Source organism: Perca flavescens, chromosome 9 (genome assembly GCF_004354835.1).
Source record: "Perca flavescens isolate YP-PL-M2 chromosome 9, PFLA_1.0, whole genome shotgun sequence".
Taxonomy (NCBI): domain Eukaryota; kingdom Metazoa; phylum Chordata; class Actinopteri; order Perciformes; family Percidae; genus Perca; species Perca flavescens.
The window spans coordinates 21,811,689-21,826,301 of NC_041339.1; the positions used below are offsets into that span (position 1 = coordinate 21,811,689).

General features: G+C 37.6%; 2 protein-coding genes across 3 annotated transcripts in view; one reads left to right on the top strand and one right to left on the bottom strand.

The window, feature by feature from the left end:
* Positions 1-2,647: 2,647 nt before the first annotated feature.
* On the bottom strand, positions 2,648-8,201 carry LOC114561660 (protein ANKUB1). The gene is made up of 6 exons (XM_028587729.1): positions 8,112-8,201; positions 7,686-7,826; positions 4,694-4,910; positions 4,191-4,305; positions 3,204-4,073; positions 2,648-2,726 (listed from the first exon to the last, which is right to left on the bottom strand). Exons 1-6 carry the CDS (start codon positions 8,199-8,201, stop codon positions 2,648-2,650), a joined length of 1,512 nt encoding a protein of 503 aa, XP_028443530.1.
* A 2,351-nt stretch (positions 8,202-10,552) lies between these two features.
* Positions 10,553-14,613, top strand: part of rnf13 (ring finger protein 13) — a 49,560-nt gene continuing 45,499 nt past the window's right edge. For both annotated transcript variants that reach the window (XM_028588381.1, XM_028588382.1), the window contains exon 1: positions 10,553-10,756. The gene's annotated coding sequence lies outside the window, so the exon portion shown is untranslated. The remainder of the gene's footprint in view (positions 10,757-14,613) is intronic.

Sequence of the window (14,613 nt, forward strand, 5' to 3'; positions counted from 1 at the left end):
CCAACCAATCGAGCTGCTTCGTAGGGCGGGTCTTGGCGTGGCCCTAGTGGGATTCGTAATTTTGCTAGCGGGTCGGCTACTAGGCTCACAACATCGCGAGATTTTGAAACGCGACTTCACATAAATTTACAAATGCTGCCTTTGTGTGCTCGGAAATCATAAAGGCGTCTATATGCCATTTGTCTTATATAATAATAGACTGCAACAAATGTTGTATTGTGGGGTATGTTGTATTTTAGAAATGAATATAAATGCAGGAACCCCAAACCAAAAAAGAGGTGGATAAAATGTGCATGAAGGTATGTGGTGTTTTAATTACCTCCGCTAAATAGGTTATGTTTTATAAATCTAATCATTAAACCTATCATTTAAATATGAAAAATTCAACTAAAAAGTGTTGATTTATAAAGATGCAAAATGTATTATTTAACAAAATCCCATTGCTTTTCTTTTCTGGGATATCTGTTTATCTACAACTATCAACACAACAGATATTTTAACTTCCAACCCCATACTATCAAATAGTATTTCCTTTTTGTCCTTACTGATATCTCATTGCGGTACATCAACAAAAAGCTTGCTTGAACAAGAAATACATCCAAATAAGAAGCAATATTCTCTTAACGTTTAATTGTCACTTTAAAAAACAAAGATACACAACAATAAAAAATATGCCAACAATAGCTTACTACAATCCATCCATTGTTTATCATCTTTCATTTCATGCTTTTAAACCAGCATGTAGAAGTCATATCTACAACTTCCCACCTTGCAGTTAAATGTTGTTGGCTCATTTATCTGCACTCACTTTGTCTTTATATTTCCCACAGCACGTAAAGGCACCATAAAACTGAACAAGTGAGAGCAGACAGGGGGAAAGAATAATATAGCACATGAACTATATAAGGAAGATCTGTACCAACCTTTGTCCTGTTAGGAGACGTTGCACAGTGGTGTTCTGAGCATCATCACTACTTTTTCAAAATGTCAGTGGTCAAACTGGTCCAAACCTTGTTTATGGAATCTCGTCGTTTTCTGATTTGTAATTGTGAATTTGTTGTCCATTACGGCTTTTACAGTTTCACAATTGCTTCTAGTAAAAACCTCAAAAGCCAACTCATCTTTAAACTTTATTAGAAGATGCCATATGTTAGTGTTCTAAGCTTTGAATTTCAATCAAAGGGAAGTCATTTTAACTGCAAGGCTAGTCCTTACTTTGACTTTTGTCAAACAGAAAATTGCATTAATTAATCTTTTCACTTTCTGTAAATAAAAAATAAAAAATAAATCTGTATATGTCTATACCATAATGTCTATCTCTCTTACTATAAAATGCAACAAAAGGCACATACTTACATCTTACATCTGCTATGGTTCACATTGATGACTGGCTCACTAAGTCATGTCTCTACCTACACACCAAAAAAACTGTTTGTATGGCATTTACTAAACAAAACATGAAGGTGTCACATTCTAATGTGTTCCTTAGAGGACAGGAGCTTGATATTGTTAATGAATTCAAGTATCTAGGAGTCATGTATGACTCCACCCTAACGTTCAAAAGTCATGTGGCAAATAAAGTTACATTTAATTTGCTGAATTTTAAACAAGTTAGGCCATTTCTTGACAACAAAGCTGCCAAGTTGTTTTTGTATACTATGATCCTTTCACAAATTGAGTATTGTTTTACTAACTGGTCATTAACTAGCATAACTACTCTTAAAAGCATTGAATCTCTATTTAAGAAAGCCATAAACACTTTTGATAAAAAGGCATTGTCATTTCACCATTGCGATATCTTAGAGAGACATACATTTTTAAGTTTTTAAAATTTTAAACATTTCAGGTATGCTTGTTTGACATATAAAGTGTTATATAATCTTGCCCCCCCTCCGCTGCATGGCTTCATTCGGAGACTTGAAAGCGGAGGAAGTACACGGGCCTCTGTAAAAGGGGACTGTGTGATATCATTTAGACGCACCACTTTTGGACAAAACGTATTGTCAATAATAGGAGGTAAACTCTGGAATAGCTTGCCCCTCCCAATAAGAGAGTGTCCTACATTCAACACTTTTAAAACTCATTTAAAACAGTGGCTTCTAGAAAACCAGAGATGCACTCACTTTTAACAGTCATACATTTCTTTACACTTTCACTGGTAAATCGTATGCAGTATAGAGGTGGATGAATAACGTCTTTGTCATGTATCATGCATCATGTATTTTTGTTTTGTTTTGCTTGTTTGTTTTGTCAATGTCACTATTATGTGTACCTTTTAATGTATAGTGAATGAGCGCTGTATGACTGCTGGTTGTCTCTGTTAGTCTTATGTCACCTGCCTAGGGACTGCAGATGGAAAGTAGTTATTTTAACTAATTCTGGCATATTTACATGGTGTTTTTATACAACAGTGTTCATAAATATGCATGGTCCCTATCAAATAAACCAATAAAATAAATAAAAAATAAACTTGGCTAAGCACATAAAGGTTATAAAAGGTTTAGTTTGCAATGACAAACAAAGCCTGAGATGCACTCAGTTGTCACTCTGAAGGATTCTTCAATGTCCACAGTTATTCAGGCAGCTGGGAAAATGGGAGTTCCACAAGAGCAGTTGGGCTGTTGCATGACAGATCTGGATGAGAGTATCAGGTCATGTGGACACGCTTTCTTATCAGGGTCCGTGCTATGCTCATCTGCTTCAACCAAGGCTTCTCTGTAAAGGTACTGCAGAAACATGCAATACACAGTGTGAATTATGTGAATTATTGCGTTCATGTACAGCATTTGGATAACATCTAAAAGTCATAAGTAATCATTAATTGTAACTGTACACATCAAAAGCGAAGCAATTGATAGCCTCTGTTTAATGTCCCATTACAAAAGCTCTTATAGTAATTATAGAAATGTCTTGATGTTAAAGTATATGCGGTGTCTTTGACTTAACTTTGGCAAAATATTTTCAAGTGGCCAGTGAATACATCTATACAAAACCTAAATTAGCAGCTAGTAACAGACAGAATTACAGGCAAAAAATATGCGTGGTGTAAATAATTTGACTGCAGGTAAAACAGATGTTGCCTCACTGATAAATAACTATGCTTTGCTGCAAACCTAAATAAGATGGCATTAATAAGACCCATCACAGTGTGTTTTTATTGCACATGAACATGGAGTAGGTTATATCATACAAAGGATAGAGACCTGGCTATAGTCAAGCAGTATATGGCATTTTCTCTTGGTGTTCGGCCACAGTGGTGAGAGAAGAGCTCCGGAGACAGAATATGGGAAGGATTTGGCCTCAGAATGCTTTCTCTGGTGATTGGCGGCAATATAAACTTGCTTAAGCTGCTGTCATCTTTACTGGTTTTATCCAATAGGCCATCCTCTCTACTTTTCACATCTTGTCTCTGTTTTTTTTGCATCTCTTTAAAGTCACCATGGTTCCCAGACTGCAGGCTGGGGAGGTGTGATACTGAAAGTAAATTGCTGATGGGAGGTAAGGGCTGCAAAGCTTTGGTCTTGATTTCTCTGCTTGGTTTGGTCACAGCTTTCCTGGATTTGGAAGACATGTTTGGCTTGTTGAAACCATCCACCAGCAATGTATCCCCCACTCTGGCTGTGAAGACAGCACTGGTGTAGTGGCATTGATTGGAGGCTGCACTATTCTGCCCCAAACTCACCCAACGTTTTATCTGGAGGTAGATACGCATGGGCAGGGACATGTTTGACAGGGATACTACTGAGCACAGCTTGTTGGCTAAGTAGCGGACACAATCCCTGTGACCATGCTGAATTGCAACTTTCAAAGGGTCCCGACCTCCAGGGTCCCGACAAGCCAAAGTCAACAGGTTCTTAGTGATGAAAAGTTTGAGGATGAGGAGCTGGTTGCTCTCTGCAGCTATGTGGATGGGGCACTTTCCGGTGTCTCTGTGGGCGGTTTGGTGGCACCACTGGCGGTATGGATGGACTCCCACTGGTTTCTCAGCATGCATCCCCCTCTCCAGCAGCCAGCCTGCCAGATCCAGGTGGCCTAAAGAGGCAGCGATGTAGAGCGCTACCTGCAGCTGAAACCTGGAAAAGCAGGACAAGAAAGATTCCCTTTTGTGAGTAAGATTGCACCCTGACTCATTATGTATGAGCTGCAACAACGATTCTGTCACACTTTTGTTAATGTAGAGAATTTCTGACCTCATTACTAGCTTCTTCTCCGATAGGTAGCTCTGGACTGTCATTCTGTGGCCCAGGAGGCAACCCTGGAGGAACTCCACCCACCCATCCCATGTGTCCAAACGGAGAGTAGTGCCTTTGTTTAAAAACAAAACAAAAAATCTGTATAGATTTTAAAATGCATCAGATTCATTCAATTCTCATTCTATTTTAACTTCAGATTTGTCTGTGTACGGCTTTCGGGAGGACAGAAAACTAATAATCTCATTGGAACGTGCAACACATCTCTCAAACCCTAATACCAGTTCATACCAGCCAACATTCAGCACAGATTGGATGCTGCATATGTTACACAATTTAAAGTAATTTAGTCATTTAAATGCAGAGCAAATGCATTATATCTAACTGAATCAATTAAAATGTTATTAGACTATTCACTTTTTTTTTTTAAATAATGAGCTACTCAGCATTCACTATGACGTTACATACTGTATATCAACTAGATAAACAAAAGCAGGCCATACCCACTTCAATGGCATAGTCTTGCAGTTGGTTGCAGTCATAGAGCTGCACACCAGCCGGTGTGCTCAGTCTGAAGGTGCTGACAGGGAGGCCACTTTGCATGGACACCACAGTTTTCAATCTAGCAGCGGACATATGCAGGAGAGCTTCACTTCCCATAATTGGTAAGGTTTCTCCTGTCACAGCATTGAACACACGCATCACAGGCCTTTGTTCACTCTGAAAGATAATCATAATGGCCTTGCAGTTAATTAGACAAAGATTAACTAAAGTCACAAGATGAAACCCTGTGTTTGTCTAAAAGAAAAACCTCAAACATCAGCTCAAACTTTAAAATGTAAATTATAAGTCAGCAGTACATGAGGCCATTTCAAATTTTCACTTTTTAGTTGATTAAATTGTATTGTATTGATTCAATTCCTGTAATTTTTTACTATTATCTATATTTATTTATTTTTATATATAGGGGTTTGCTGCCACTCTGTGGTTGACATTACAATCACATTGAATTGAAGTGCCACCTTATATTATTGAAAATATTGAAATATGCAGTATGTACTGAATTGTCTGAAACTCAGAACCTGGAATGCTTTTTGCAAAAGCTCTCTACATGATTTGCCATCTTGCATGCAAAGGATTTTGACTGAATAGGTACACATTTGAGGAAATGGGGTGACCCATTAAAGTGGGTAAAAAATGTATCTTTTAAAATACACAAAGATGTGAAATGTCAAAGCAAAGTGTCCCAGACCAAGACATACACAAGACTAGGGAGAGAAATTAGATCAAAACACTGTAAGGCCAGTAGAAAACAACTATTTGTATAAGAGGATGATGACAAAGGGACACACACATGCTTACCACAGTTTTTACACAACCTTTTACACAAGGTTGCCTGGTGATGAGCCTGGAATGTGTCCAAATACTAAAAACTGACTAATGGGGGTGGCCAGGTTAGCTCAGTTGGTAGAGCAGGCACATATATAGAGGTTTACTCCTTGACGCAGGGGCTGCGGGTTTGACTCCAACCTGCGGCCCTTTGCTGCATGTCATTCCCCCCTCTCTCTCCTCTTTCATGTCTTCATCTGTCCTGTGAAAATAAAGGCCTAAAAATGCCCCCAAAAAGAATCTTAAAACTGACTAATGGGGAAAAACTAAAGATCTCAGGCAGCCATAAACTAATTTCTCTCCAAGCTGCCGTTCACATGGGAACATCTTGTTCCATATTAGTGCACCAGTCTGATATAAAATTCTCTCACTGTAAGAAGGATATCTTTGATGAGAAGTAATCCTAAATAATGAATAGGTATGCAGTAAGATACTCATTTTATCAACCCTAAAGTGAAAAGATTAAGAATAATGTGTTTTTGAAGTGAAATGTCTGTAAGTGAGGGGACTGCAGGTCCCTCAACATACTGTATATAGGTCCAGTGACAGCAAGCATAAACCCTACTTAAGTGTTGTTGAGCAAGGCACCAAATGCTTCATGAGTATAAGTTGTATATGTGACCTCTGATCTCCCTGGAAATTGATAAAAGCAAATAATTTTCTTTGGGGTTAGAATCTCACAAAAAAGAACTGAGTCTGCAGTAAGTTAGAAAGTAAGAGGCAACATTATTTAATATTTGAACTGATTTTTTTTTTCTGACCATTTTTCGCATACAAAAGTCATGTTTTTCTGCAAATAAAATATATTATAAAGCCTATATTTTAATGCCCCAAACCGCACTGTAATCATCTGTTTATGTAAAGCATTTTAATAAAAAATAGCTTCTGAGGTGTGTATGGACAACGACCCCAGCAGGTCTAGGCCTGCACATTATGACCTAAAATCAAAATCACGATTAATTGCACATTTGGCCTCAATATCGATAAATGAACAATAATTGAATTTCTTTTTAATTCTTTTTTTTTGTCCTCATAGTTCATTGGCAAGGTCTGTACTGTAAATAAGCGCACATATTGAAGGTGAGATATTTTTTCTAATTCAAAAGTGCTTATTTTTGTTATTTTTAAATAATTGAAGGAAACACACAAAGCAGGAGCTATTATGGCTATTTATTGAAAATGTATAAAAATTGAAATGAAAGCACACATTGCTTGAAATGAAAATGTCTTGTGAAAAAGGGTCACATTTTAGTTTTATAAAAATTATAAAAATTATAAAAATTATCGTCATGGGAAAAATATGTTGATAACAGCTTCAGAATTCCGATACATTTTCGATTAATCGTCCAGGCCTACTCAGATCCTCAATCTGGTCAAGACAGCAGGCAAGATCATGGGAATGCCCACCCCCACTTAAAAGGCAACTATCATGCAGGCCAATAGCATTTCATCTGATGCTTCTCATGAAGGTACAGGGTCCCACTGTGCAGACATAATCGCTATAATCATTTATTCCTCCCTCGCTAAGTTAAGCTTATTAACGAGCAAATAATAGAGGATTAAAGGAAGCACAGGAAACCCACACCATAGTTGCAACAACTGATTATTTACTTATTTATTTATTGCACTGATATATGAAGAATCTGAGCAATACGTTCTTATATTTATGTTTTTTTTATATATATAATTGCTTTTATATTAATGCTCTTTTATTCGAGTAGCATATCTGTACAGGCTTCTGAATATGGTCGGTACCTGTATGGATGAGCAGCGTGTATGCGCTTTGAAGAATTAGTATGTATTTTAAGAAGCAGCAGTCCATGAATTGATGTTTAGCACATTGTCTATGTTTTGGTGTTTTAACTGTCCCCAATGTTTTTTGTTTGATGTTTTGTCTCTGTTTCTGTATTGTCCATACAGCAACTCTCCCTTGTCCAACACAAATTTCTCCCAAGGGAGACATATAAAGAAACCTTGACCTTGAAGTGTAGGCCTAAAGCGTAGATTCACTTTAGCATCCTCTCTCAATGTGCATTTTTGTAAGCTGATTGTTCTTCAAATCCCAATTCAGCTTTCATCTCTAAACCCTTTTTCATGTTTTAATACCTTTATCAGGCATCGGATGGCGCTACCACTTGTGATGCCCACGTCACGCAGAGCCCAGCTGTCCTGCAGCGCTGCACCACCATAGCTCAGCTCCAGGTACTGCTGCTGCCTGCCATCTGACAGTTGCACCAGAAAGTTATCCTACAGAAAGGGACAGAGTGGAAATGTATGGAGCCGTGATAGAGTACTGACCAAGAAAATACATTTCTTAATGGACCGTGTTCAGCGTCCGAACTGCATTTGCTTTTCCGTGTGAGCTGAATAAAAAATGTCTCCTGTGATGGAGAGATTTTTCTTTTTCTTGACATATAAGAAAACTAATAACAGTCTTGCAATGCATAGTATTTCACCATTACAAGCAACTTTGTGCCAAAATATTTAATAAATCCATTCAAAATGCATTCAAAACATGTCGTTTTTTATTACCTTCACCATCTGCTTCATGGCTCCCACAGTCTGATCTGGAGGGACTTCAAAAGGCTCACAGGAGCCCTTAAAGCAGATGAAGACCTTCATGGCCGGTACATCCGTCCTCTGTCCGCTTTGCCACTCTGTTGTGCCTTAAGTCAGACAGAGGAGAGTGTGTGGTGAGTTTGTCAGAGGCAAAGTCATTCTAGGGAGGGGGGCAGTAGTTGGGTGGGTAGGATTTGGGAAGGCACGCTACTGTGCAAAGTGGGATCTAAGTCAACAAAGTCAAAAAAAGACAATGCTTTCCAAATTATGAAATAGTTGCTTTAAAAAAACAATGTTTCTAAAATGCAGAAACAGAAGTTGAGTAATCTTGACATACATTTTTGGCTTGGTGATGTGGAGCTTATAAACGTTATCCATTTGGGTTTTGAAAGGGTTTCTTTGATGGTACATTTTCTTACCCCAGAGACAAGCATACCAATCAAATAAATGCAGGAACATGTTGAAGTGCAAGAAAGGCAGATTAAATAGATTAAAAGGGGTGGAAAGATGTTGGTGGCTGTATTGAAAACAACACACCTTGCCTACACTAAATAAGCCTACATTATAAATATGCAAGGCTATTTTTCTATCTCTGACTTGCAGTTAGGATAGTAGGATATTCATAGCTCTTTATCATATAAGTCTCAAATGCCTTTACAGAGACAGGAAAAAACAAACAAAACCAATTGTAGTACAAAATGATACAGGCCTATTGAGTAAATTGTAAACGAAAAATAAATATATCTAAGCATTTGTAGACATGTAATAAAATGCTGTATTGCATGTGACAATTGCCAATTATTGAGCCACAAAACTGGAGTTTGATTTAGTCTCATGTCTTCTGTACACGTGATCTGCTTCTGTTTTTACAGCAGCAATAAGACCTCAACACGCAAAGTTCAGGTGCAGTTATAGACTTATTATCCAAGGAAAACATTACACAGCAATACAGGGCAGGTTGTAAATTGACCCTCTCCAAAAAGTTGTAATCACTCACAACAGAATACAGAATCATAATTGTATTTTTGCTACTTGATTCTGTTCTTACATTACCGTGTGAAGGCATATCTGTTATTCTATCCTGCTCAACTGTCCTGCATGAGCATGTTTGCAAAGAGGACCACCATAAAAGGTTTAAGAATCAGAATCTTAGAACATTAATCTCAGGTTCAAATTGAAACATCTTATTTAATATGCTATTTGAACATGGTTTTGTAACAAAAACTTAAAATACGATAAACTGTTTTATGCAAGCCCTCAGTTGAAAACAGCTTCTAGTTGAAAACAACCCCAACACACTCTGACGTCAGCTCTTCACTCTGCTTTTTTGAAAACAAAAGGACTAGCCACTTGTTTCACACTGTGTTGGAGGAACATTATAGTAACTTCAAATGTTCTTTGAAAGTTTTACAGGGGACAAATTTGCATTTTGACCTTATTAAAGTCTGAAGCTGTCCACAAAGTTTTTGTGTTGAGTCTAGGCTTGGAGCAAACAGTGACTCGTTTTTTTCAAGGTTCAAGACCTGCATGTTGTGATGATTTCTGTTTTTTTTTGCACAAATCAGAACACAAATTAAATCTAAATATAGAAATGTAGATACATGTTGTATAATCCATTAAGTGAAATAAAAGAAAGCCTTTCAGGTTGCTTTACTCTATTCCTTTTTTTCAATTTTTTTGTATTTTATTTAAGTCTGGTTTTTCATTATTTTAATTTCAAGTCTAGTTTTTCTTATTTTTAGGTAGTTATTTATGCTAATGTTTGAAGGTTTCTTTTATCCGTTGTGAAATGAATTTCAGCTTAATACAATGAAAATTAAATTAAAAGCACTCATAAGGAAGAGTGTTCCATTTTACAATGTAACAGTTTTAATGCTTATGGTCATACTTCTACATATATATCAGATTTTAGTAACTGTATGTTATGAATGTAAAGCGTTATTCTGCAAAGTAATTGCTATCTACATGCAGAACCCCACAGTTGTAATACACTAGAACTCTAACAATACACTTATTTATTTTCCACCTCTGGACTGCAACCATAAACACTGATCATAAACAAGGATCTCCTAAATAGAAGACAGCGTATTTACTATAGAGGGTGCTAGAGACTGTTTCCAAGACTTTAGTTTTTGAGGGGGGAGGGTGACAACAGTTGTGCTGATGCAAAAAGAGCATATACTTTTTTCCGCTTAAAATATATATAGTTTCTTTAAATATTCACTTCTGCTTCCAGTTAATATCGTAATGCACTGATGCAGCTGTAAATATTGGCTAGCTGCTCGTTTCAGTTTCAGGCAGCAAATGGTTGTATTTGCCATCCATGGATGTAGTGCCATCACGTGGATATGTTTACGTCTGGAGTCACTTCCGGAATAGAATGATTGACAGATGGTTTGTCCATTCAGAAGCTGAATGCGGCGGAAGTTGGCCGTTAGCGGAGCGGAGGGGATTAAACTGTAACGTTTATTCTCTGACCAACCGTTCAAACGGGATGAAGTCCATCCAAAATCTTCACTGTTGAATATGTTCCTTGACACGACGCACAGCGAAGGACAGCGATGTCACTGCCATCAGCTAAATTCCTGGACAAGATTAACCTCCAGACAGAACTAAAGGTAAACACCCACAACAAGCCAGCTAGCTACCTATGTTAGCATCATGCTAAGGCGGGTGCAGGACGCTCTGTTTTTGTAGCTAACGTTAACTGCACACCTAAGACTCCCACACAAGACCACAGATTGATTTAAGTGTATAACTATACGCTTAAGAACTGTAGCTAGCTCTCTCAAATAGACTTTTACGCTACTGACTAATATTTGTAAAAGCACTTTGGTGTGGAACCTGTAACCCAACATTAGTCGCTGAGATTTGGGGTTTGAAAGTTTAAAGTCCGGGTTATTGTTTTTGTCAATGAATGTTAACAGCATGTTTTCATTAATTATTTTATCCTTTAATCACACTGGTTTGTAAATGTACCGGTCTCATTATGACCTCATATAGTTTTATTCTTAATAAAATGTGATTGTTGTCATTTGATGTTTAGTCATCATCTGTTCACAGTTGTCATGAGTGATGTTGCTTTCACTTCCCCTTTGGTTCTTTGTTATTAAGAAGACCCTCTCAGTCTCTGAGACAGTTTTAGCGTAAAGTCTCTGGCTGCCCTGCCACATAGTTTGTGCATCTGATGTAATAATAATTTGTTGACTTTACATTCAAGTCACAGATGTAAGCTACTGTTTTAATCGAGAATGAACCTAGCTGGCACCCTGCAGGTTAAACCGTACCTGGCTTTTGGTAACATGTTTATGACATTTTGTAAGACACTGACATGTGCAAATAAACATTAGGGTTGGGCAATGTGATAATGTATACTGTAAGAAAATATAGAGATTTGTCAACTGAGATTTTGTGATAAAGACTACCATACAGCTCTACCTGTAATATTGCTGTGGGCAGGACTGTTTTGTTTGGATTCAGCCATTTCTGCCAAAAACAAACATTTCCATTAAGTTAATTTATGTACAAAAAAGAAATCCTCAATATTTTTTGTCTCTCGATCTTCAAATGATCAAGAGTTACATCTTGTGAATTTTGATACACTTGTAATCTGTGAATGTTGGGATGATGATGATTTTTAATTTTGTCCATGTTGTTATCTTTGTATGGGTAAATTCAAATCAGTTGTATTTATAGTGTCAAATCATAACCGAAGTTATCACAATCTACAGGTGGAGTAGGTCTAGACACACTCCACACTGAGTAAATCAGGCTATGCCCTCACAAAGCAGCATGCCTTACTGGAGGTGCTTAGTATGTAGAACTTGTTTAAGGGGAAATTGCAGCAGCAGCATTAGTAGGACATTAGGGATGGAGAGTTACATAACAAAGCCTCAGTCCCTTTTTACACAGATGTGATTAAGGCTTAGAATTCAACCTTAGTGATTTTTAAGTGAATTGTGCAGATTGGACAGATATAGTAGGTTGGGTGTTTATGAGTAGATAGACTAGACTAGACTATTTGCTTGTATTTACTGGTGTTGAACTATACATCCGTGGGCTTATTCATTTTTGGTACAGTCATTTGTTTATTAATATGGGAACTAGTATCTGAATGGGTGAAGTTAATTTCGAACTGTGTATTTCTAAAATATATTAAAAAAAAAAAGGTTTGAGGCAGCATTGTGACGGTCAGGATCTTAAAGGATACATTTCAAAGATGTACCTGTTTAAAAAGGAACAAATTTAATTTAAAGGGTTTTGCCAAAATGAATCTTAACACATTTCTACACTTGAGTTAAAGCAATTCAGTGATTTCAGATGCTTAGATGCAGTGTTGGTTTAGAAATAATTAGGACAGGTTCTAAAGCTGTATTTTTTATGTCCACAATCTGTTCAAAGCATTACTACTAAACTACAATACAATGTATAAACTAGACAATAGGGCTGTCCTCGACTAAAAAAATTCTTAGTCAACTAACACTTACACTTTTTTTTGTCGACTAATCAATTAGTTGATTTAATTGACAGAGCTGTGCGCTTTGAGAGGTGGTTAAGACTAGAAAAGCACAATATAAATGTAGTTAATTAACCATCTGTAAAACTGAGTTTCTCCACAATTAATCCTGCAAAAGCACCACTTTAAATCTTGTGTTTACCATAAATGTGCTCAGAAGTTTCTTGGAAATAAGTAATTAAGCATGAATAAGCATAAAAAATGACTAATCGACTAAAGAAATCTTAGTCGACTAAGACCAAAACGACCGATTAGTTGACTAAGAGGTGGCAGCCCTACTAGACAAATTTTGGCATTTTACAAATCCATGATGTATTGATTCAATTAAAAAAAAGTCCTTGTCTTCTTCAAATGTATACAACAAACCATGTAATCCTCAAACACTACTTCCCTACATTGCAGCTTGACAACACAGCTTAGTGGGGCCCGTTCACACTAGAAAAAGCGAACTGGGGATTTGCTGCTGGATTGCGCGGCGGTGGGAGTGTCACTTTAAAGGGGTGATAGAATGCAAAACCGATTTTTAGCTTGTCATAGTTGAATAACGACAGTTTGGTGGGTAAATAGGACATACATAGAACCTCAAAATCCCATTGACACCTCTTTCCTCTGCGAATCTCACAATTTGAAACTGCCTCTGAAAGCGGGCAAATCTCAACGAACCACAGAGTTGACGTCAACTTATTTGGCTCTAGTCTCTACCTTTGTCACGCCCCAACATTTACATAGGCTACACCACTGATCTGAGATCAGGTAGTCTTCTGAATAGGTCGTGCAGATCTCATAAATTGTATACATTGTTTATCTGCTATTTTATCACTAAATTCACTTCTGAGACTTTTTTATGCGAGAAATCAACTATGTGCAGCTCGCTTCTCCCTCCCCTCTTCCTGTTAAATGGCCGGTGTGTGTGTGAGTGAGAGTGCGGTCAGCGAGCTTGTTACACCTGCAATCTCTTACCACAGGTTCCAGTTAATCTTATAATGGATATGTGTGTTGAGTTATTTAAACAAACGATCGGGGAAACGCCTCTTGTCCGCGAGTCTCATTGATAGAGCCAGCGGTGAGCTGGATGGAGCTCTATCAATTAGAGCTAGCTAGCATCCTCCTAGACCTCTGAAATTCACAAAAATGCATTAAATTGAACCTTGGGGTAGCTGTAATATAAGTGGCGTGATGAAATTCAAACTGTAAATATACTATAGTTATGCCGGCAGCCGGCCAGCTCCGCGGAGCCCCAGTAGTCCAGTAACCCAGAAACGGTGACTTTGCCCTGGGCATGGAGCCCAGCAGGCTGCCGCTTTCTCGTCAGACTGTGTGGAGCTCCTTAAGTCCGACACGTCGTACCAAATTTGCAATCAACCATCAATTTTCGTAAAACTGCCCATATTTGAGCTTTATATAGTTGATTTCTCGCATAAAAAAAAGTCTCAGAAGTGAATTTAATAACAAAATAGCAGACAAACTGAATTATGAGACCTGCTGTCTTGTCTCCAATGTATGTGTATGTGGTTGGCTCAACCAATCAGCGTGCAACTCATCTAAATATTCATGAGCATACCATATTTGGAAGAAAAGCTCTTATTACAAATAGGGCCATATTCACGGGGTAGTTAAGGGCCCATAGAATAGCACTCGGGCAATTTTCAGCCCAACAAAGGTTAATACCCTATTAGGAGACCTTAAGGAACAGTGTGAAATACCCTTTATAATAATTCTATCACCCCTTTAATGGTCCATTTGTGTGACGTCATGTTGTGTTCTTGGAGCCCCCAATGTAGTAGACTTTATATTTCACAATTATTGTTTAACGCAGATCATTTATATAGATCTCAACATTTGTTCGCAATTGAAGGCAGCTTCATTTCATAGAGAAAGAGATAAAGAAAAGAGATGGAGGGAAGCTAGTGCCACACCCTAAATGCACTACACCCATTCAAAATGAATGGAAAGACGTTT

Bases quoted from the DNA above. Each gene is read 5' to 3' on its own strand.
- LOC114561660 (XM_028587729.1), bottom strand. From the start codon at position 8,201: ATGAAGGTCTTCATCTGCTTTAAGGGCTCCTGTGAGCCTTTTGAAGTC. The intron at 4,911-7,685 runs GTATTAAAACAT...ATTATCTTTCAG, and splicing joins CCATCCGATGCCTGATAAAG to AGTGAACAAAGGCCTGTGAT. The intron at 4,074-4,190 runs GTCAGAAATTCT...CTGCTTTTCCAG, and splicing joins GAGAAGAAGCTAGTAATGAG to GTTTCAGCTGCAGGTAGCGC.